At 40.7% G+C, this 24106-nt stretch overlaps 2 protein-coding genes across 14 annotated transcripts in view; both read right to left on the reverse strand.

The window, feature by feature from the left end:
• Positions 1 to 386: 386 nt before the first annotated feature.
• Positions 387 to 18214, reverse strand: FKTN (fukutin). 10 transcript variants are annotated; one of them, XR_008463828.1, is made up of 10 exons: positions 17792 to 18214; positions 16431 to 16490; positions 13586 to 13789; positions 12027 to 12304; positions 10476 to 10608; positions 8896 to 9025; positions 7633 to 7766; positions 6612 to 6739; positions 2496 to 2854; positions 387 to 1148 (listed from the first exon to the last, which is right to left on the reverse strand). XR_008463828.1 is itself a non-coding variant. In XM_054185736.1 (10 exons), exons 1-9 carry the CDS (start codon positions 17894 to 17896, stop codon positions 2641 to 2643), a joined length of 1386 nt encoding a protein of 461 aa, XP_054041711.1. In that variant the 5' UTR covers positions 17897 to 18214; the 3' UTR covers positions 387 to 1148; positions 2595 to 2640. The 10 variants fall into 10 exon arrangements, 6 of the variants coding, with proteins under 6 accessions (XP_054041711.1, XP_054041710.1, XP_054041709.1 ...); XR_008463827.1 differs by having other exon boundaries at positions 387 to 719; positions 999 to 2854; XM_054185736.1 differs by having other exon boundaries at positions 2595 to 2854.
• A 3931-nt stretch (positions 18215 to 22145) lies between these two features.
• The window catches only part of FSD1L (fibronectin type III and SPRY domain containing 1 like), a 30953-nt gene continuing 28992 nt past the window's right edge, over positions 22146 to 24106 (reverse strand). Inside the window, exon 13 of one of the 4 annotated variants that reach the window (XM_054185291.1) lies at positions 22146 to 24073. In XM_054185291.1, coding sequence (XP_054041266.1) covers positions 23954 to 24073 — 120 coding nt within the window. In that variant the 3' untranslated portion in view covers positions 22146 to 23953. The remainder of the gene's footprint in view (positions 24074 to 24106) is intronic. The other 3 variants (XM_054185287.1, XM_054185288.1, XM_054185289.1) reach the window with 3 other exon arrangements.

Here is a 24106-nt window from a genome sequence, read left to right on the forward strand (position 1 = left end):
TAACACCTTAAATGCGTGCCATTAAGAGAATTTAGGAATTCTCTAAGTTGCCCTCCTCCCTTTCAAATTGAAGGTAGGTAGTAAGATAGGAAGGTAACACAGAACTAAAAGTAAGCTTCCATTTCAGATGAGGCAATTCAGGAGAAGATAACAGGAAACAAATGCATAAACCTGGGTGTTTCCATGGGGAATGGTCATGCTTCAGCCCCACGGCAAGCCTTCAAAAAGCACCAATTCTGCGATGTTTACACCACTCCTTGGGACACAATCCTACAAGCAGGAAATCTGTGGTGAGGGCACTGCACAAAGTATGACTGGAAACATGTGTTTGCGCAATTGCATGATCCTTTTTTCTACATATGGGCTCCTGCGTTATTCCAAGTATCTTTGTTGTGTCCAAGTATCTTTATTAAAAACTAAAAGCTCAAGCAGACAGTCAATAAGCAGTGTAAGAAACAGTTTAAAATTTTTCTCTGTGCGTTTTGTCACAGTAATGCAATGCAATGAAATGTGTTAAATGCTGCCCAAGATGACAAAACAAAGGATGAAACAACATCTTGAGTTGCAAATTAGAGACTCCTTTTAATCGGTGTTAAATATACATTTGTATCTTCTGAAGAGAAAACATTTTAACCTGAAGAATAACTTACAGGTATAATCAACTATTGAAAACATCCTCCCCTTCAGCGACATGCGTTTTTTTCCATTAGTCTTTCCATCTACAAATACAAAGTCAAAAATTTGACAGGATTATAGTTTTCTGATAGTATCTTTTCATTCACTCAAACATCTATCACATTTAAAGTTCACAACAACAGAATTCTGAACACAAAAGACACAAGGACATTGGCTTTTTTCATTTTAAGGAAAAAATACAAAAAATTCTACCTGAGAAATTATCCCTTATGACGTAACGTTTACTTTATGGAGTAAATGGCATTAGCAGGATTTTACATCTCTCTCTTCTTAATTAAGCAAAGCTAACAAAGTTACTATACCAGTTGAAAAGCCAGCATGACGATTGCCAGAAGCTGAATAATTTACTCCAGTGCTTCGGTGGCAGGAGACCACTGGAACCGAGAGGACTGGCAGGAAGAAGCATGCAGCACACTCCAGGACAAAAAGAGCAGGGAAGCCCCAGACTGCACCTGGAATGATACAGTAGTAAAACGGCTGCACAGCAGTAGCTACTTCATCTCTCCAGAACTGTACCCATTTGAATACACAGCTGAAAACTGCAGATCCACAGAACGCCAAACACAGACTCAACCTACCTCTACCCAGAGAAAGATGGCAAAGCCATGACCCGTAGACAGCCCTTCTGCTTTAGCAAGGGAAGAATGGATACAGGTTTGTTGCCAGTAAGGACGAGCTCCGTTCAGTACCTTGACACTGGCTCACAAGAACTCCTGGGTCTGTACCGTATATTATAGTCATAACTCACTATAGCAGCTCTACTGTCCTTGTCTGCCCTGCACAGCAGGACTGGAACAAATTTGGACACACATGCTGATATGAAAGCTATTATCCTTCTCCGAAGTACCAAAGAAGAAAGCTTACCTCACCGACCAAAAAGCACAATCCAAAGTCCAATGTTACACTAACACTTCACTTGCAATTATGCTACTGCAAATTCAATGGAAAAATTGGTATTTGTACACACTTCTGCTGACACTTAGAGAAGAGAGCTGCAATTGTCTGAGATGTCTGTTCTGTGAGCCCATGTTAAATGGAAAACTATCAATAACCCCATTTCTATCTACCTGTAAAAAAACAGGGATAGCTATAATTTTCTAAAATCTGGTCAAAACATGGAGAACATGCTAATTGGGACATCAAAACCCAGATTCTTTATTTTTTATGGGAAAGACATCCCCATGGCATACACCTTCATATTCTTACAAGAGGAAAAAAAAGAAGCAGAAAAAAGCAGATAACATTCCCTGTCATAACTGCATGCAGTGGTTAGCTCACAAAAAATGGAAGTGTTATTGGAAGGAGTGTGATGTGCATAGTTTCTCCTTCCATTCATTTAGTATTACACCGTTACCCTGTGTCTCCTACATGTAAAGCAGGTGGGTCACACGGGTTCTGTGTGACAGAAACATTCCACTGCCAAGAGCAACCTGTTGCATATTGTACAGATATATCGGTCTCAAATCAAGCATATTTGAGGTACCCATGACTCTGGTGTTTAACAGCTGAATATTCACAGACTCTCCTCTGAAAAAAGAGGAACTTCTCTATGGGATTCTCCCACCCTATCCCTCTCTTAAGCTTGAGAAGTGAACAGTCCCAAGATTTTGATGATCCCAGGAAAGTCTAAGCCACCTGGCCACTGTTCACATTTAAACAGTCAACTGCCCATAAGTTTACTGCAACATTTCTTCCCTATTCTCTTTGTGCAGCTTTTCTTTCGGATTCTGTTCTCTTCAGTTGTCTTTAACCTTTTCCTTTAACAACCTGGAAAATGCACGAAGGTGAAAAAAAAATACCTGTTAAGGAAAAAAAAAGTAAATGTCTCCTTAGGAAACAGATGAGAAGTTACAAAAGGAACGGATCTTGATGCCTTCAGGAAACAGGAAGTTACAAACCAACAGTTTCAAAGATGGCAGGCATGCTCTATTAGCAGTCAGGTGGTCAGTAGATTTGAATGACATCATCCCACTCATCGACGGGCCAGACACCGTTGTACTGCACATTGGACGGTGAGCTTTTCCAGTCCCATGTCTTCACAGGAACCTTCCAGTCCGGGCCATAGTTGGCTTCAACATACTGAAGGGTTTCACAGGGCACGTGTACCTTGAGTTCTACAAATTCAGTCCAACACAGAGTGAACTTTGGAAAGAGATACCTGTGTCATAACAAAAGAACACGGTCACTGGCAGAAGACTGAAATACACCTCTAAATAAGTTCATGGAGAGAGCAAACAACTGCAGCAAGTGGCCATGCTACATTTATAATTGTTTTTTTTCTTATTTTGTAATTTTCTATCCGCGAAATATTATTAACATACAGGCCAGGGGTGCTATTATCAACAGTAATTGGTTAACATTTGCCACATGTTCTTAGGAAAGAGCATTTCTAATTCTTTTGCTGTTTATTCCCATATTGGGAAAAATTCTACCTATATTCTTCCCAATATGGGTAGAATTTCCATATTCTACCACCTATAGGAAATCACTTAGTCCCTGTCTCAACTTTTCCACTTAGAAACTGGATTTAATAGTTACCTCATTTAGAAGGGTGTCAAGAGGATGATAAACTTTATTTTTTGGGGGAGATTTTGATAAAAGCAGCATTGAGTATTTTATTATGAGTCAGGCCTTTTTTAAAAACACGTTTTTACCTTTCTTCAATCTTAACAAACAAAGCATGCAATTTCCCTTCAGTAGTCATGTTTAAACATGGTGCCAGACTTGGAGAAGCTACAAAAAATTAAGATGCAGCTGCCACCCTGTACTTTCTGAAACCTTCTTGGCCCATTCAGACTTTAAAAATAATTTATTCTACCAAACTGACCTTCTTCTTTACCTGTTGCTTTCTGCAGAAGGTCAAACATAAGCCCTACCTATAAGTATGCTTACAGCAGCAAAGTTTACAGGTAAATTTCACAGTTTGGTCAGAATGACATCCTACAGAAGCACAGTGTCAAAGTCCATGTGTTAAATAAGTAAATACCAAAGCATATGTACTACTCCTGCAGAGGATCATTCCCACTTCTGAAGCTGTGAATTCTTCCACAGCAAAAAAGTGATCTTGAATTTCCTTTTCGCAGCTTAAAATGAAACCATAAGCATTAAACCTTTTGAAAAGGAAGGTTAAAAGATTTGTACGTTTGCATGAATTAGAAACCCCACATGTTCCTCTAAGCATAAAGGTAATTTTATTTCTAAGCACCGAGCAAACAGTTTCAGAAAATAAAACCTTGCTTTTATGCCTTAAATGGAGGGAGAGAAAAAAAGTGATCAATCACTTTTGAATATATATCCGGAGACTACTCATTAGCTCTAAACTAAAATAAAAACCCAAAAAACCCCACATCAAGCAAGGGGAAAAACAAGGTAAACAAACTTTATTAGTGGATCTATAACCATCAAACAGCTATTTAGCTGTTATTAACCCAGGAAATTGTTCATCCATCAGAATTGCAGTGGGCGTGCATACAGAAAAGCTATCAGCAACCCACTGAAATAATATATCCTCCAGCGAGTGAACTCTAAGTAATAATTCTAAGGAGAACAAACAGGTAATTTAAATAAACTAATCCACAAATTAAAAAGTCAGTTGGAAATTTCACTGAAGTAATTGTTTAACTATTATTAAAACCAAATGTTTACATTCACTGATGAAAGATGTAGCTTTCAGTGATGCTTCACAGTACTGGAATCCTTGTTCATCATTTGCTCATTCCAAGTGGCTGGAATAAGGCTACGTACTCTTGCACATATACACTGCTCACCATTTTTTCTTACAATTTCAGTCTCATCAGTCTCTGTACTGGAAAGATTCTATGCTTACACAAATTCCTCTATCTTAAGAGCCTATTTGAAGATTAAAGCATACAGTATAGATTTGATTCCCAGATTCAGTTTTTGTAAATACTTGTTCTCTCCTGAAGAACGCAACTGTCCAGCACTAATTTTGTAAACAAACAGGAAGTCTCAACTGCCATAACTCCAAGCCAAGATAAGGAGGACGTACATGCTTGCTCGTGTCTGCAGTGTTGAGGAAGTATTTGTGTACATGAAAACGCAAACCATACAGCCATACTTGTAAGGTTTACAACAGAGACTAAATATAACTAATGAAAAATATTTTAGAGACTGAGAAATACTTTCATTCCTCATACTTTTATTTATCAAGATATATAGAAAGTATGCCAATGCAAATATTTAGCTTTCTGAAGAAAATGTCTTTTACCTTTCATTTTTAAAACATAAATACCTTACAGTAGAACTCTCACCCTATCTGTGATGATCTAGTAGCAACCAGTATCTCTTCTGATACCACATAAACAGCTGATGAGTTTCCTTTAAAATTGTTAAAGCGGATTTAGGATTCAGCATGATTAAACAATCCCTTGTCTTTTGACTGACCACCTCACTTTACCTTCCCCCAAAATTTTGAAAGGGACGAAGACTAAGCAAAGCTGAGGGTCATTCTGGTGTTGCAGGCATTTAGATCAAGCATGCTAAATCATCACTTCTCACAGCTACAAAGCTGTGATATTTTCTCTCTTTCTGAGAAGGTATTTGGAATAATACATGTCTGGAATTATTTGGCTAAACATTCTGAACAGCCATCTTCTGTCAGGGCTCGAGGCCTTTGTAATGGTAAACAAGCAGTTTTCTTGCTCCTTTTCGGTATGGATTAATTACAGTAAGATATGCCTTAGAAACACCAGTTCAGAATGACAGGCTTCCTTACACTACTATGTTTAAGCAAATTAGTTCTTATTGAACTAAAAAGCCATGTTTGTAAACTTTGAAAAAAATTACCACCAAAAATAAGTACTAGGCTACAAGGAAAGGAAAAGTGTTTTATGAAAGCTGGAGTTCCGAAAGAGCTGTAATATCCTAGGGTACAGGAGGTGGACCATAGCACGCCTACTTTCTATTAGCACATAGCACATCTACCTCCTATTCTCATGCATGGCACCAGTCAAATCAAAGTCATATACTTTAATCTATTTCTAAGTGTGCCTTTTGACTCTAGTCATCAAAGTAACTTCCCCGATCTTTGTTTATCATTTCAAAAGAAAGATAACTAAGACAAGGACTCAGACATTATCACCATTTGGATGGCAGTGTTCACTGAGCTCCCATTAGCTAAAGATAAGCAAATACTGTTCAGGCAAAATATGAAAGATAATAAATCCTGTCGAAGTCAACAAGGTTTTCAACTAGTTTGCAACTGTCTCTTTCTGAGCTAAAGTGCGTGATGGAAAGAAACAAATCTAATGATCAAAACCTATATTCAGTTTGCTGAGTAGATGAGGGAGCTGTTGTACTTATTTGCTGATTTAATACTGAAACGTATGAAATGTGGGATCTTATTTAAAATTCCATTTTCAAACATGAACAACAAGGTCTGCAGTAGTCATCTGCATTGCTGTCAAAACATTACAGTCAATAAAGTTTCCAAAGTTACCACCAAATCCAAAACTTTGTTTACTTTGCAAGGACAGTTCAGGCTTTCTGCCATAACGCTCCATCATCAAGATGGATACCTAAGGATTCACCTTTTCCTGTGAGATTAGTTTGTGCTACAAACATAGTTTTACAGATTTCTTTCTCATCTTAGCTGTTTATTTAACTCAGAGCTTGTCACAGTCCAGATAAGATCTGCTTGATATGTGACATGCCAGCATTGCTTTGAGTTTCACAAGAGAATCGACATTTTACAAGTCCAGCATCCCTCTAGTAAGGCATAGTGCTGTTCTCTTTCTACTTACCTGGTCTCAAAGTGCAAAATCCCCACTGTTTCTCCTCTGATAACTGATCCACAAAGAGCACAGACTTTGCTAGGCAACAACACACAACATGCCAACACCATACACTAACTTGTTTAATTTCTTTCCTACTAGAGGTACGAATCCAGTTCATACTTAAATTTCTTGCCCGATTTGGCCTGAGTTCCACCATTCCATATGTGGTCATCCTCTTCATAGAAGAAAAAAATATCAAGTTTTATATCACCTTCTCCCTGGAAAGAGAGTTCCAAGCTGTCTTCTACCTGCAAGACAAAAATACACACTGTATATACTCATAAAAATACAAAGCTACTTATATCAGCAGGTTTGATCAGGTAGGCAGGGTGACTCCTCTGCCTGAAGGAAATACACTAACTCCGCAATTTCTTTTTTTTTTTTCATGCCTTGAGAACATTGGAAATTTTCTGCACCTCAGTGGGACTACCTTGTCTTTCCTCCCTCTAGCCCCAAAGGCTTCAGCACTATCCCTTTGTCCTCTGGCACAAGCAAAACAATCTCAGTGAATAAATACGTGATTAGTAGGCAACTTCACTCAACGTATTTCCTCTATGATAAAACACTCAATAGCATCAATAATAATGTATCACTTGTACTGTGTCTCAACCTTCATATTCCTGTAACTTTGTTTCTCTCTACCATTCTGCAGCCTACACTCTGAAAAAGCTAAATAAAGATCCACATAAACTAATAATGAACAAGACCGGTGCCCCCTTAAGCCATCCTTCCTTTCTGCTAGTTTTACATACAGGGCTACAGATAACCTCAGAGCTACCACCAATCCTCCCATACGATGAGGCCCATCCACTCTCAAAAACTAGGTTCTACCTTGACTCTTAAATTTCCCTAGCACCACCAACACAGATTAGACCCCTTTAAAACTTATTAAAAACTTCTTCTGTGGTGGAATTCAGATTCTCCAAACAGGGCTGAAGCTAGTAAGAAGGGTATTTTCTCACACGCTGTCCAACAGAACACACAAAAAGCATCAAGATTATATGTTTAGGTAAAACCCTAATACTAAATGGCTGCTGAAGAGACTTCAGATACCCACGTGTACATAAGTGATCTGCAGCTGTACTCAAATTTACAAATCTACATAAAGACACATGAAGCAAACTGTTCATTATATATGTACCTTGCCAAATTTGTGCTTCAGTGGTAACCCTGCTTTCTGAAAGGCTGGAATGATATCTGCTTTGTAGTCCCTTATGAAGACTCCCAAATCCACATCTTTGCTGTGAGGAATGACATTGCACTGTCTATACCAGCCTGAGGAGAAAAAAAAGAGGAAAAAAAAAGGAAAAAACCAAACTATTTAATTCAGGAACGTGAGAAATATATCAACAGAACAAAAGCAACATAAAAATGAACTGCCATAAGGTCACCCGGCAGAGATCTTTGAATGAGGCTATAAACAAGACTTCTGCCTTTCTCTAGTATGAAAGGAACCACGTGGAAGAAAACAAATGTTACTCACTTATAGCCAGCTCTTTTCTCCAGAAAGCCAAGAATGAGAGAGAAAACACTATCTCTTTCAAAGATAAAATATCTTCAGTTTTGTAATCTAAATGTCTTTAAAAAAAAAAAAATTCTTTATCTGGGCCCAAATCTAATCAGCAATGAACAGGCACAAGGCTAGAGCTCCGCTTTTAATTTGAGACTATTACTTTAAATAATATCTGAGATGTTAATCATCTTTCAATCACCACTGCAAAACAGTAAGCCAAGAAATGGGACATCCTTTTATCTGTTTCATTAAAGCAGCTTTTAGTAACTGTTCATTCTGAAAATTATATACCCTAGGACTAAACAAATACAAGTCAAATATGCACACACATGAGCGCTCACTACCTATTCCAGTAATAAAAGAATCTTCACCAGTGATAAGGTACTACTACTTCCATCTTCAGCAGAATTGAAAACTTCCAGTACCTACTCCACTATACTGATATTTTATTAAAAGGATGCATTTTAAAATAAATAAATAAATAAATGTAAACTATATTTTAAAAGTCAGTGATAAGCACCAAATTGCATGGGAAGAAAAACCAGGTGAGAGTCTACCCATCACTGTGTTGTCCAACTAGCATTTAAGTAAATTCCAACTCACACAATTTAAAGAACTGCTGATTACTCTCTAAGCAGTGATCAACCCAACACAGATAATTGCTAACAACATTAAATGCTTCACTGGAAATTTGCTCAGCATCTCCAAGGCTCAAGTTTCTAAGAAAAAGCATTTTGTCAGGTGCAAACACATCTATTTCAATACAGCTTATGCCATGTATTACTTTCCAACCTGGTACATTTAACCTCAGCTGACATCACAAGCAACAGAGGATGAAATGTTTAAAATTTCAGACGAGTTTAAAAATGAAACATAACACAAATGTTTTACCAAGGCATGTTCCACTGCTCAGCCAGAACTTTACTCCTAAGTTATTCAGTGTCAGGGCAGCCAGATGGAGCAAGGATTTTGCTTTTTTTCTGAACTCTACTGCATCAAGAGAGGCATCATCAGGATAGAGCTGGAAGGCAAAGGAAGACTATGCAACTTATTGTCAGGGAACAAACTTGTCTCTTCATTTTTCAGTGTCCCAAGACAAAAATCCCTTTAAAAATTTACTTAACTAATATCCGGGCAGTATCTGTTTTCACATACACAGCCCAGTTTGAGAACATGCACTGGAATGACAAGTTAAAATTTAAACTCTAAAACATCAATCTTCGGTTTTTTCAAACTAGTAGAATGTAAAGTCACAGTAAAATAGAACAAGAATATATGTATTAGACGCTGATTATCAGCACTTGGGAACACCACAGATGAACTCTAGTTCTGCCCAGGCTGAAGTCGATACTCAGAGTCCTGGGGGAGAACAGGCACGGAATCAGTTACTTCCAGCACAGTAGTTTATTTGGCGCCACCAAGTGTTACAAGCGGATGTTGGCAACTTCTGCCATAGAGCAGAAACAACGTGAACAGAAAATCATGCCTGTCTTCCAGTTACAACTGTGGCAAGATTCTCTGTTAATGCAAAGCCAAAAGCAACAACTCAGCCTGGGCAAACGTTACTAAATCAAATACAGGAACAATGTACCACTCACCACTCAGCTTCATGACTGATTTCAGTAAGAGCTCTTGGGCAACAGTTGAAATGAACACTTACTTTTCAAAACAGATGCCTGCTGCTTGCTTATTTCAATATTAAAGCTCCAGAAAAATTCAATATACCTTCTGAGGTACATTTGCTCTGCCTGAGGCAATTACTGCCTGGAGGTTTTACAGCTGCAGTGCAGCATGCTTACAATTTCTGTCCTCTACAGGGGCAGTGACAACACACAGGTGCCCTTGCGTTCAGTAACCCTCCTGCTACACATATGGGGAACTACAGCCTGCTAGACTAGACAAAGATGGTCTTCCCTTCCCTCCCCATACTGCAGCAGAAAGTGTTCTACTATCTGCTAAATCAGGTAGCAATACTCTAAAAATACTGTTCTAAGTAGTGGTGAAAACATTAGTTTACATGGTCAAAAAGCAACGAAATAAGTCGTTACAGCAGGAATATACCATTTCAAACAAACTGAACTAGGAATATGGAACTGCAGTGCACAGTTCAAAAGAATATAAAATGAAGTATTACTCAGAACTTTGGGAATTTCCATAAGGAAAATTTTCTTAGTCTTATTTACATGAAATCTATTTAATCATGAGAACTGTGGACGTGTTGGTCACTTCTTCTCTTTGAAGTTTTGGAAAGTGGAAAAAAATGCACTCACAAGTGAAAAAGACAGACCATGACTTTCAGTTAAAGTTTTAGTTTTATTACCATTTACTAAACTCTGTAGATTGACTCTCGGGGGCTGTATTTAGCTTTATGTATGTGAACAGTCCCATCTAGGTAAAAAGCAGTGAACCGTTTGTAAGCTTGGGTCAATCAGTGAAAAAATACATTATATCTCAGAGACGTTACCACTAACCTGAAAGAAAGCCCGAGCTTCTCTGTACCTACATTCAAGAAATCTAGAGTGTGACATCTCCTCTAGGAAATTGGACGGATTTTTTGGAATTTGGACTTTTAAGTCATCAATGGAAACAAGCAGAAGTTCTGGCCTGTAAGGAAAGAAATATGGGTTAATGTATCCATTCAATTCATTTACAAATCACAAGCCATTTTTTCTACTAGCTCAGGTTAAAAATCTTAATGCATGCTACTGGCAGTGATTCCTCTGTCCAAATACACACAAAACCAATTACAAAAGAGGAGCAACAAGAGCTTCAACAATTTCTCCATACACTTCAAAATTTTGTTTAAAAAGAAATTCTACGCTTATAAGCCCACAGTTAGTTTGTCAGATCACTGATTCTTTACTAACTCACGGCTCGCACTGAATTTGTCCAGAGTTTTGTTCAGCGCGTTTGAAAACGCAGGCTATTTATTTAGTTGTCTAAGTATACACACTTAAGAACCAAATTTTACCCTGTACCTTGAGGCTATTTGGATTTAAAAACTCTTTAGTCTTCACAATGAATGAAATGTGCTATTTAACAGAGTCAACTTCAGATGTTTAGGCACATAACTGGTACAGACTCCATATTTTAAAAAGAAGAAAGAATGGTGTCATTTTTAAAGGAAAAGTTAAACAGATTTATTTGGACCTGTTTGGCTGGTTTTCTCTAATCTATGGCGTATACACATACCCTATAGGAACACTGTTCACAAAGCCTAGTGGTATGTGCTTGTCTTTGAAAATAGTGACAAGATTTGCCATGATCTGTATTTCCTGAAACACTGCTATTGAAAGCATTGTAAGAAAAGGCAGACATTTACATTAACTTTACCAATGTACCGCAAAGTTTAAGACTAGGGACAAATAACACCACCAATTCAAATGTTTATGAAAGAAAGGAGTCCACTCAGCACGTTAAGGGAACGAGTTAGATGCAATGCACGTGTCTTTGGGGTACAAATGTCACCTCTCTTTATTCATGTTCTTTAACATTGATTGTTTGGACTGTTACTGAATGTTTCTGTTGCTTCCCCTTTTCATTTAATGTTCCGTAACTGGATTCAACTTTTGGATACATATTGTTATAGCAAGAACACCAAGTATCTATCAGCTAGTACTAAATCTCTTGACACTTCTACTTTACCCCTGTGTTGATAGTACAGATGCCTATCAACAGATTTCAAACTTTTAAGTATATTAACGGTAAACTACTGACTCCAGCAGAAGATCCTCTGGACATGACTTCTTTGACTTCTCTCATCGTTCTGCCTGCTTCAACTTGGCTACACAGCAACTTCCTCTTAAATTCTTAATTTATAAATGGTGGGAAGCTCTTGTTTCCAGGTAAACAGAATTGGGTTTACCGTCATACTGTAATTTACCTGCATTTTGAGGGCTGAACCATACATGAGCTAAATTTTACCACCTGACTTTAGCAAAGAGAGTAATTTCATACACAGGAAAAAGGAGTTATTTTGGAAATGTCATTATGGCTTTTTCCCTCCTCTGTTTTGAACTCACTTTTCATATGCCCCAGGGTAGCGACCGAAGTGGAGTTTCCGGAAAGGCACAAACTTCCTGTCCATATGTTGCTTGAGTCTCAGGGGGCCATGCCAGAGATAATTACCGCTCCTCTCATAGAAGACCACCAGGTGAATAGCATGAGATGCCAGTTTAAATATGTAGTGCAAGGGAATTTCAATCCCAGACAGGTCATTCATCCCGTCCAAGCGGGGGTCCTTGTTTATAATCTTTAGCCATTGGAACCCCATTTTCTCAGCAGTTCTAAAAAGGCCCATCTAAAAATGAGGGGTGGTGGGAAGGAAGGGAAAGAGAGAGAAGCTAAAGATTAGAAAAACCAAAATTGAATGCTAAATGCTTATTATTAACTGTCATTATTGCCCATTTTCATTTCATAATCAGACCTAAGCATAAACTACTCAAAAAATTCCAAGACCTTAAAGATCGGCAACCACAAGCAATTCCAACCACTACATTTCCTTGTCTTAAATTTTGTCCCTCAAACTATTCAGTAAAACAACAAATAAATGTTGTAAGCCATGCTTGGGCTAGGTTTGCTCCTTGACATAGCACCCTTCTCTGCATCCTCAAACTGTTCTCTAAAGTTATTCTTGTGCTGAACTTGGCATTTTTAAGTCCTTCAATAATGATACCACTAATACAGGAACAATTACTCCAAAATCTTCTTTTATGATGTACACAAATACTTGTTTAAATCTCACCAAACACCGAACATTGCATTAAGTAACAAGCTTTCATGTTTCCATAGAAAAAGGCAATGAAATTCTGGGTGATAAAAAACCAACTCATTAGCATCTGAAGACCCTTTAAATGAACCCCCCATTAACCCCTGTTTTACACAGGCATATCGGCTTCTCCTTTGGATGCTACAGATATTATCAATGAGCCACAAAGAATGGGGAGATGGATTTATATTAGTGTGCTGCCACACAACCTTATTCTCAGTTACTTTAATTCCTTTACAGCTATGGGTAAAACAACCGCCTGATCAGATCCAGAGTGCCATCACTCTTCACTTGAGTGGTCACAGACTATTTTAACGTCTCCTGCTTTTTCTTAAAAAAAAAAAAAGAAAGCTGTTTGTCATTGGTGTAAATGGTGTTGAGTACAAGGATGTACTAAAAGAAACGTAAACCAGCAGACTATGATAGTCTTTCCAGCCTTGTCACATCAATACCTGCTTTTTGGCCTTGGTAGATCCCCAAACTCGAGATTTATTACAGCTATACCTACATTACAGTCTTACAGTTTTCATTCTTTCTTTCTAACAGACCACCTTCTTTTATCTTTTTGGTGTGGTGTCTTACTACAAGCAGACAGCTTCTAAAAACTTTTAGTTATCTATAAATGACTCTTAATGTACCCAGGCTAGTGCCTGGATACCTTTTATTTTTTTTTAAAAAAGTCTCCTCTGCCAATACCTTTACAAGATTTCCACACAGTAAATTCAGAGGCCTTAATACAAACATGAAAGCATTATGTCACAAAATCATAGAACAGTTGAATGCACTGTACTGAACTGAAGAAAAGATACTTACTTCATGTCTCCATGTTTTGTCCAGGAGTGCAAACGTAGTGAAGTCCCTTGGAGCACAAAAGTACTTGCATTCTGGACTAGGGCCATCAGGAGAACTTTTGATCTGTTCAATGTCTTTATCAACCAGTCCCAGAATCAAAGGATCGATCAAGTACACCGGTATATTGTGACTGGCTATTAAGCCTAGGAACTTCCTAACCACGTGCTGTTTGACAGAGGATAAAATTAGAAGTTAGAAACACCATCTTTAAGCATACAAATGTTAATACATTAAAACTCTTTGACAGAAGGAAAAAAAAACAACAGCCCACTGACAGAAGGAAATCTTATCTCCCAATACATTTTCTGAGTGTACACTTTACTTCCATGAACAACTGTAGAAATGGAAATTTCTTCTTTCAGAAGAACAGGCTGCTCTCAGGCTTTCCAGGTCTCTAAGACTAGAGTAAAAACCTTTCAGCTTCAATTAGAACTTTCTACAAGTTAAAGCAGTCTAGCTCTAGGGTGTTAGACTTGAGAATGGACTCCAGGCTAAACTCTAGATTCTTTGCAGCTCTAGATTGAGTTGGAAAGCACTTGAATAAACCAGAGATTATAGGGTGAGATGTGATGCACAGGTTGGTGCTGAGGGAGCTGGTGTCATTCTGAGGCTGCTCTGCAACAGCTTGAAAAGTGATAGTGGCCAGGAGCTGTTCCTCAGGTCTGAGAAAAGGCAAATCTCATGCCATCTTCAAATAGGAGGACCAGGGAACTCTAGTCACCTCAATCTCAGTCCCTAGGAAGCTTCTGGAGCAAAAACCCCTGGGAAGTCACATCCAAGCACACGAAGGACAATGATGTGATTGGGAAACCCAGCCAAAGGCAAACTGCACCTAACCACACCGATTGCATCTGAAGAAATCTGTAGGCAAACTGAGAGCAATGGACACTGTTCATGCTCGACTTTAGCAAGGCTTTTGACACACTCCCAAACAGTATCCCCGAATCTCAGGCATGACGCCCACTGTATATGAAGGGTGATTCATTGAGAAGGTAGAAGCAAGTCCTACCCAGTCTTTGGATACTAGTGTACCAGGGCACTCAACCATAGCAACACTGCATAAGGGGTGAAAAGCTGTAGCAAGAAGGTCCCATGCCTGATGAGAGGATTTATTAGCTTGACTCTGGAGAATTTTAATCGAGTACTTTTAAATGTCCGTGGCACACAGAAGATTTACAGCAATCACAGCCACCCTGCTATTCAAAATGTAGCTCTTGTATTTAACCATAACAGTTAAGTTTCATGACTTAAAGTACCATTCTAACCAGAAAAAAATACTTGCCTAGAACAGCACTGTCAGGCTTTATGTCTGTTACATCTGAAAGTTTCTAGAAGATGTGTAATAAGGGAAAACAACAGCCTACGACCCAAGCTACCTGCTCAGTAAGCTGACTCTGGCTTTCTAACTGAAGCTTAAACCTTCCTCCTGTCCAGCTGCTGAGTCAGTTCAGTCAGACTCCACAGGTCAACCTCCAATTCTGGCATGGGGCTTTGGCTTCAGAGAGATGTAAAAACGTGAAGACAGAATGTGGATCAACAAACAGAATTTAGGCAGCAGCATTACATGTTCTGTACAGGCAGAAGCAAGGCTACCCTCTACAATAATTTCAGCTATATGGAGCTGAAAGGTAAGCGATGTGCTAGTATAATTTCTGTGACTAAAACTAGCAGATCGGAGTGCAACAGGTCCCGTGCAGGACCATGGAGCATTACGCTTTGTTACTAATGATCTTGTAAGATCAAGTTAAAACATAATGAGAACTCTGTCCACAGACTGGGAGGTTGGAAGCCCACTGTGACCATGTCAACCTAACGCCTAGTAGGTAGTTCCAAGGGTTGCCACCTCCAAGAATAGTGAGACATTCCTGGTGCAAGCAAGCAGTCCACAAAACAGCTGGTTTGGATTATTCCCAAGAACAGCTCTTAATCAGAGCACCTTTCCTCTTGCTCAGCAGAAACAAGGAATTTAAATGGATATTTTGCTAACTAGCAACGTATCATATTGCATCCAAAGCGAAAGGCAGCCAGCTCCCAGCGCATCGTACTCTTTAACCATCTGTGCTGTCTTTCCACTGGGAGATCTGTTAACAAAAGACTTCTGTAAAAGTGTTTCCAAACAAATGCTAACTCAAATACCATAACTGAGCTTCTGATTCCCTGAGGCCAACGTGATGTTTTGGTTGCACTCAATCCTGCCAACCTCAAGTAAGACACAACAAAAAAATATCCTATTTCAAGTACCTAATAGCACTCCTAACACTGCTCCTGAACACTGAAAATACAGCAACCGGTGAGTGCTGAAATGCAACAGCTTCCTTCTTGTGAAGAACTTTATAACCCAGCATAAGCACGTAACACAACACTGAGCAGCAGGTTAAACAAATAGAGTAAGCAAAAGAGTATTCTGTGACTTAAGAGCTGCAGCCAATTCTTTTACCATGCTACCAACTACCAAACAAGCTGCATGCCAAATAAGCCGATCCTTTAAATACTCAGTCTGAAAGAACGCAAAAGCCTGGATCAAAACTTGTAAATCAGAAAGAACATGTTTTGCTTCTTAAAACATCAACAACACTACTATGGACTGCACAGGCAAAGGCTGCTCAGCTGCTAAGCTGTAACTGTTTCTCAACTTCATTTTAAACTGATGTTTTGAAACACTTCATAACTTTGCTCAGTGAAGGAGTCCTTCATACTACAAAATCCCCAGTGAAGAGGAAAGAGAACTGGACCCCGAGTTTGCAATTCCATGTGAGTTCTCTGAGACTTGCAGAAGAACTGTATGAACCAATGACACCGTACATACCCATCTAGTGCTGTCTTGGCCTGACTGGCTTCCTCTGACTTTGGAAAAAACTGCTCCATTCTATCAAAACCAAAGAAGGGGAGGGGGAAGGAGAAAGAAAAGAAAAAAAGTAAGTTTCAGTCAAATCCCTGCTTAGGATTTCTAAACTAGACATTCAGGGGCATTTATCCACTTAGCACTTTTATAATTATGGCTGTGGTTATGTCTCTGGTCACTTAAATACAGTATTGAATGTGAAATCATAACCAACTGGTCTGGCTTAGTGTATTTGGAAGGACAACACAAGCCTTTGAGACTTCCAGACACACAGGGATAGTGTGATCGGGCCTCAGGTTTCTAAGTCAATATGCCAGTAAGCGTAAAACGGGAAGGTGACACACACTGTTAGGCAAATAAATACCACTGGGGGAAAGACAGCAGGACTATGCCTCAGTCTTTCCAAACGTAATCCTAGAGAATTAAATTTGAAAGAAAGTATATTCATGTGATAGAGCCCAGGCAGTTAGTGGCTCAGCTTTTAGCTTTTTAAAAGTATGAAAAATTTCTCATTCAGTCTTGCTCTTTACAGTAAAAACTATAACAAACAGGACTAAGGTAGCACTAAATTGCCTGCACTTATTAAGAATGTCCTCATCAAAAGAAAACAAACTCAGGAAATATGATACCTATGTAGTTCTTCTGTAAAAATAAAATTAGTTCCTTTTTGAACCTGCATTGCAACTGTAAACTATGAAACCACAAAAAAAAAAAATATTTTATTTATAGTAACATTTACCTCTTTTCTGTTCAGAAAATCACACTCAGCTAAACACAGGTGGTATAAAAGCAGAATTTAATTGATAACATCTAGAAAATTAGGAACACTGAATCACAAAGCACTAAGACAACTGCAGAAAAAGCTGGGTTTTCTTTTAAAAACATCACTGTTGAAAAACCTACAACCCATAAATGCTGCCTTCCTTGTTTCTTCAGAAACGCCTTAAGGTAGTGCTCAGTTTAACTTCACTTTCAATAAAAGTCACTTAACAACAAGAGCAGGAAGGCTTGTAAAGATTAGAAGCCTTGGTGGCCCAAACCTGCGCCTAAGAACCCCGAAGAGCATCCCGTTTTCAAATGAATGGGATGCCTCCGGCGGACATAATGACTTGTGTACCAGGCCGACAACTGACACCTGGATGTACCCCCGCCACCAGAAGCTTGCTCGGGCTACCTAGTCGCTTCGTGTCAACGCTACAGGAATTGCTAGCCATGCGGGGGAAGTCTGAGGGTGGCATTACTGCTGCCAAAGGGCTCTGAAGAGAGCAGGCACTATACGGGGTTATTCCACAGCAGCAGGCCCGTGCGGGACGGCTCTCTCTTACCTTCTGTGACAGGTAGAACTTGTAATAGTACAACTGGAAGAGGAGGAAAACCAGGCTGGTCAGAGAGAGGAGCGCCAGCACCACGTTCTTATTGATTTTCTGCATTAGTCTTCGGGGCGCTCTCGATCACCGCCTGGAACCCGCGGGGCCTCGCTCATCTTCTCCGCTTTCCCGGCTCCTCCCTGCGGGCCGGCCGAGGAACGCGGGGCGCGGCGCAGGCCGCACCGCCGGCTGCAGGCCCGAGTCGGCCGCCGCGGCGGCCCACGGCAGCCCTGCGACAGGGGAGGCTGCTGCGGGGCCCTCGGGGACCGTCAGCCGCACCGTACCGCTTCGCCCGGCCCTCCCCTCCGCTCCCAGCCGGCGGGACAGCGCGCCGTGCTCCGCAAGCTCCGCCGGTCCGGCCGCCCTCACCCGCCGCGAAGCACCGCCCGCCGCCCTGCGCGCATGCGCGGCGCGGGCCGGGGCCCACCAGCAACAGTGGGTGCCCCGGCCTCCCCCCCCGACCCCCCCCCCCCCGCCCAAGACCAAAGGAGGAAAACTCAGGCACGTCAGGTTTGAAATGTCTGTATTAATACAAAAAGTTGGCATCACACACACCGGTCACAGACATCAGAGTAGCCCGCGGGCTCGGTGGCGCTGACAGACACCTGAGGGAGGGGCAGGCAGCCGGGCCAGGCCCGCAGGGAAACCACGGCCTGGCTTCCCCCCCTCAGACCGTTCCCGTTCAAGTGAGGCTGGGAGGTGGAGGGGGCCGGGGAGCAAATCGGAATAAAGATTAGTTAGTTCCAGTTAGTTCCCTCAGTCTTACTATGAAAGAGCAGTAACGTGGGAGGGTGCAAGGAGGCGGGGAAGAAACAGGATTGGTACATCAGCCTCTGCTTTTTCTACTTGGAGGATGGCTAAAGAAATAAACCTGCCACCCTCTGCCATCCGTATTTGGTATTTGGAGAAGCACCTATCACCTGGATGTCTTTAAATCACTCTTTCTGAAATAAACATCCCCTTACTGCAGTTCATACAGCTTTCCACAGGAACAGTGAAAGCTACAGTTTCGTAATGTATTCAGAACTCAAGGAAAACCTTCATCTCCTCACAAGTTATTCTGAAGTTACTTTAGCAGACTACCAGTAATCAGTATTAAAAAAATAATAAATTAAAAAAACCCTCATTTTGGTCATACAGAAGAAAGTTCCTGTCTAGCCACCGAACACCATCATCTTCAGTTGTCACCAGGTGTATTATTATATTTAACACTACAGAGGGAAACGACAGACCTTCAAAAGGTCTAATCCAATGCCAAAGAACCACCCCTCCAATCCCTGAAGCGGATTCCCCCTAGGAAAAAGTAACTTCACAGGCTGCAGGCATCCCTCTCCAGCTGCAGGTACAAGCAGTGTGCACCAACTGCCACAAAGTATCACCAATATATTGGTACTGGACAGAAGACACTAGCTCAGAAAAAAAAAAGTGTCTAAAAAAAAAATCTAAAGTGCTTAAGGCAATTCTTCATATCCCCATTTACTAAGAACAACTGGACTAGTGTTAGCAGCAAAAATTTGACATCTGTGCAAACTATTATATAACAAATTCATCCTTTAAGGGTAAAAAGTCACATGTTAAGTTCATCTAGGACATCAGTTAAAATAAAACTTGCAAGTCACAAGTCACAGTATGAAACAGTTCAAGCTTTCTCCTAACTAAATGTTAAAGAAAAATTACATTTTTACATTGTGCATATCAAATTTACCTTGTAGGTTGCACAACATCTTGCCAAAAAACTTCATAATTTAAATGCTTTTACGTAGGGCTGGCGATGACTCATGGTTCTTTCTCACTACACATTAACTTACTGTAAACATTCCCTTTTTTTCCAAAAAAGGGAAATTTAAATAGGAACTGTAGCTGAACACCCCAAGATTAAGCCGATGATTGGGCAGCGTAACCAGGTAGTAGTCTATTTTGATGTCTGTTTACCACAGTCCTTCAATAGAACAAGTCTCAAAACACAAAGCATCCATCTTAACCCTTCTCTCTCTGAACAGCACCAGGGCCCAAACATGCAAGTATCACTCCCTCACGTACCACTGAATTCGTAGCAGCTGAGCCCCTAGAACTCCCAGTCAGGTGTTCATTGCAGTAAAAAGGGAAGAAACAAGGAAGAAATATTTAAGATTACTACACAGACTATTTGGATAGTAACAACATCTGTAGATAATGTGTGAAAGTTTCAGACACGGTTCATTTAAGAACCATGTCACCTTCCAGTAGCTTTGCTTCAAGACCCTGAACAGCAGATTGGCAGAGGAAGGTACATTTAAGCTGGGAATTGTTTTGGACTTTCCTCTGCAAAAGACATTACAGCTAACTTTGATCACAATGCAAATATTCAGAGATGCTCAAGTTCCAGACATGAAATGAACATTAGAGGGCTCAACCGTCCTGCCAACTTCATGATTTCTCAAGAGAAACAAAACTTTCTAGAGCAGGTAAACTTAAATGTTGTTCTTAAGTTTTCCACTGAACATCACAACCAATTTATTATGAGTTGTTTCAAGGAATTTCCTCCTCTTGAGAAATCTTGATTGACAAAAAGGACCCACTGATACTAACAAGATTTAACATGATTAGATGGTTATGTTTTTACAGACTAGAAGATACACAGAAAAAAAAAAAAAGTACTTGGGTGCTGTAGGAAAGGAGTCAATTCATTATGGACCCTATCAGCATGAATTTGAAACAGTTTTCAGACGATACTAAGAAAAAAAACTTCAGTTAGGAAACTGTTGATTCAAGTGTGTATCTCAAAATTTTTTCAAGGCTCCTGGACTTGTTTAGAAGGAAGAAAGCACATTTAAACAGTCTATAATACACAAGTAACTCTCATTGAAGAGTTGAGATTTTCCATGAAGAATATGACATGACTTTTTCTTAGCTCCTCCACTATTATGAATCATTTAACTATGATTACTAAGCTTCCAACTAGGAGTTGATATAATAGAACATCCAGGCTCAACATTTCACTTGATTCATGAAAGAAATGTATAACCACAGATCAGTAAGTAGATCATATGTTAGCTAGCAAAGCATTTGCTCACTTTCCACTTTTTCCTTGCCCTTAAAAAAGGGGAAGGCATTAAGTCGGAAGTTATAAAGACATCCTCTAGAACACGGTCCTCTGAAAGCCAGTCTCATAGGCACATATACATGGCATATGGTACAAGCTTGCACATTAAGAGTGGGAAGCTACATATATAAGCTCCATTTCTGCTGGATAAAGAAATCTTGCAATTTTTGGACTTCTCTGGTTATCCAGAAAGTTCCATGAATCCTCACTAGGCAGTCAAAATGGGTAGCAAAAGTGTGTGCCTGGCCTCAGAGGGTACTACCCTATCACCAGGAATCACGGAATCACGGAATCTTCAGAGTTGGAAGGGACCTCTAGAGATCATCTAGTCCAACTCCCCTGCTAGAGCAGGGTTGCCTAAAGCACATCCCTCAGGGCTGCATCCAGGCGGGTCTTGAAAATCTCCAGAGAAGGGGACTCCACAACCTCCCTGGGCAGCCTGTTCCAGTGCTCTGTCACCCTCACTGTAAAGAAGTTTTTCCGTGTATTTGAACGGAACTTCCTATGTTCTAGCTTGTGCCCATTGCCCCTTGTCCTGTCGCTGGGAACCATTGAAAAGAGCCTGGCTCCGTCCTCCTTAAACCCACCCTTTAGGTACTTGTAAACATTAATCAGGTCCCCCCTCAACCTTCTCTTCTCCAGGCTAAAGAGTCCCAGCTCTTTCAGCCTTTCCTCATAAGGGAGGTGCTCCAGTCCCACAATCATCTTGGTTGCCCTTCGCTGGACTCGCTCCAGTAGTTCCCTGTCCCTCTTGAACTGGGGAGCCCAGAACTGGACACAGTACTCCAGTTGTGGCCTCACCAGTGCAGAGTAGAGGGGGAGAATGACCTCCCTCGACCTACTGGCCACAGTCTTCCCTATGCAGCCCAGGATGCCATTGGCCTTCTTGGCGACAAGGGCACACTGCTGGCTCATGGATAATTTGCTGTCTACCAGGACCCCCAGGTCCTTCTCCTCAGAGCTGCTTCCCAGCATGTCCGCCCCTAACCTATACTGGTGTTTGGCATTCTTCCTTCCCAGGTGCAGGACCCTACACTTGCTTTTGTTGAACCTCATTAGGTTCTTCTCTGCCCAGCTCTCCAGCCTGTCCAGGTCACGCTGGATGGCAGCACGGCCCTCCGGAGTGTCGGCCACCCCTCCCAGCTTGGTATCATCAGCAAACTTGCTGAGGATACACTCTGTCCCCTCATCTAGGTCATTAATGAATATATTGAACAAAATTGGTCCAAGTATTGACCCCTGAGGGACACCACTCGTTACAGGCCTCCAACTGGACTCTGTGCCGCTGATCACAACCCTCTGGGTTGTGTCACTCAGCCAGCTCTCGATCCACCTCACTGTCACCTCGTCTAGCCCATACTTCCTCAGCTTCCTAATGAGGATGTTATGGGAGACAGTGTCAAAAGCCTTGCTAAGGTCAAGGTAGATGACATCTACGGCTCTCCCCTCATCCAGCCAACCCATTATAACATCATAGAAAGCTATCAGATTGGTCAGGCATGATTTGCCCTTGGTAAATCCATGCTGACCACTTCCAATAACTTCCTGTTCCTCTATGTGTTTGGAGACGACATCCAGAATGAGTCGCTCCATTACCTTCCCAGGGACAGAGCTGAGACTAACAGGCCTGTAGTTCCCTGGGTCCTCCTTCTTGCCTTTTTTGAAGATTGGAGTGATGTCAGCCTTCCTCCAGTCCTCAGGCACCTCTCCTGTTCCCCATGACCTTGCAAAGACAATGGAGAGTGGTCTAGCGATAACATCTGCCAGCTCTCTCAGCACTCGCGGGTGCATCCCGTCAGGGCCCATGGACTTATGAATGTCCAGCTTGGCCAAGTGGTCTCTGACCCAGTCCTCCTCAACTAAGGGAAAATCTTCCTCTCTCCAGACCTTCCCCCTTGCCTCCAGGGTATGGGATGTGTGAGGGACGGCTTTATCAGTGAAGACCAGTGCTGCTTCCGCTCAAAGCCAGCTTTGATATTGACACAGCTGTTTGAGAAGTCTTAGCCAGTCTTGAAGCTGGCTTGAGAAAAAGCTGAAAGATGTTTTAGCAATAGCCCTACCTCCCCATCTTCTCCAGGGAGACAGATTTAAACTGAAGCTCTCACACCTTTGCTCCCAGCCTCAGCTGCACTGCAGCTTTGCTACTGGCAGACAAGATTTCATTTGTCATTCACATCTGATGAACAATGTTAACTATTGATTATCAGAATCCAATCAGAATAATGCCACAAAACTGGAAAGGCAAGAGATGACCCAAAATTAAGAGCTGCTGAGACAGCAGTACTATGCTGTAGTTTTTAAAAAGCTCTGGACGTCTGGTTCTAAACCTCTTACCTGAAATACTTCCTAGCTCAATGGCTGGCTATCAGAATGCATCTTCACTGAGGACTTAAGAATGTTTTTAAATGCCTTTAAATTTTTATATTTTCTGTAACTTGTGATAAATAGGAGCCAAACTTTAAGTATATGATAGTTAAACATGTTAGTCGTGGAAAATAGAAGGATTTATTTCTTCATATCAGGCCTACAACTTCTTACAGTATTCTTATAATATTCTTTTGAAATCATACTGACATGATATTTTGCCAGGCTAGGCTAACAAATCAATACTCTTTTGAAACACGTTTGACATCACAGGTTCTAATGGGAAGCCCAGTAATAATAAAATATACTGTCAAGTAAGTCATGTTAGGAGAGCTAAGAAAGTGGTATCTGTTATATTCTTCATAGAAAAATAATATTCATAACAGAATTAATACTAAAATCCATAACAAAACGCTTTAATACAGTGATAGAAAAGTCCATAGTTACAGTTCTTGATTTCTCTGCTTCTTTTTCAAATAGGCAACAGTTTAGTTTTCTGTCTGGATTCACAGTAGGTTCCTAACACTTTAGCCCCAAACCTTTGCACTGTCAGTACCCAGGCCTTAAACAGCAGTAGGTGGCAAACCCAGTTTAATCCAATGCTCACAAGCTTCTGTGAGTAGCAGCTACAGAAAAAAAAAACATTCAGTAACAGAAGTGTTTGACAGACATTACTAGGCAGTATTGTTCAGGCTGCCTGTTGAGCCACTCAATACATTTTCACCTTTCTGGAGCGTTTTCACAGCACTTGGGACCTGCAATCCAGTACTCACTGTAAGCCCACCACACCAGATCTATGGGAGAAACAAAAACAATTAATATTCTGA

The sequence above is a fragment of the Rissa tridactyla genome, chromosome Z, assembly GCF_028500815.1.
Source record: "Rissa tridactyla isolate bRisTri1 chromosome Z, bRisTri1.patW.cur.20221130, whole genome shotgun sequence".
Taxonomy (NCBI): Eukaryota; Metazoa; Chordata; class Aves; order Charadriiformes; family Laridae; genus Rissa; species Rissa tridactyla.

Bases quoted from the DNA above. Each gene is read 5' to 3' on its own strand.
- FKTN (XM_054185736.1), bottom strand. From the start codon at position 17,896: ATGCAGAAAATCAATAAGAACGTGGTGCTGGCGCTCCTCTCTCTGACC. The intron at 10,609-12,026 runs GTGAGTTCAAAA...CTTTCCTTACAG, and splicing joins TACCCTGGGGCATATGAAAA to GCCAGAACTTCTGCTTGTTT. The intron at 9,026-10,475 runs GTTAGTGGTAAC...TTTGCCTTCCAG, and splicing joins AAGCTCGGGCTTTCTTTCAG to CTCTATCCTGATGATGCCTC.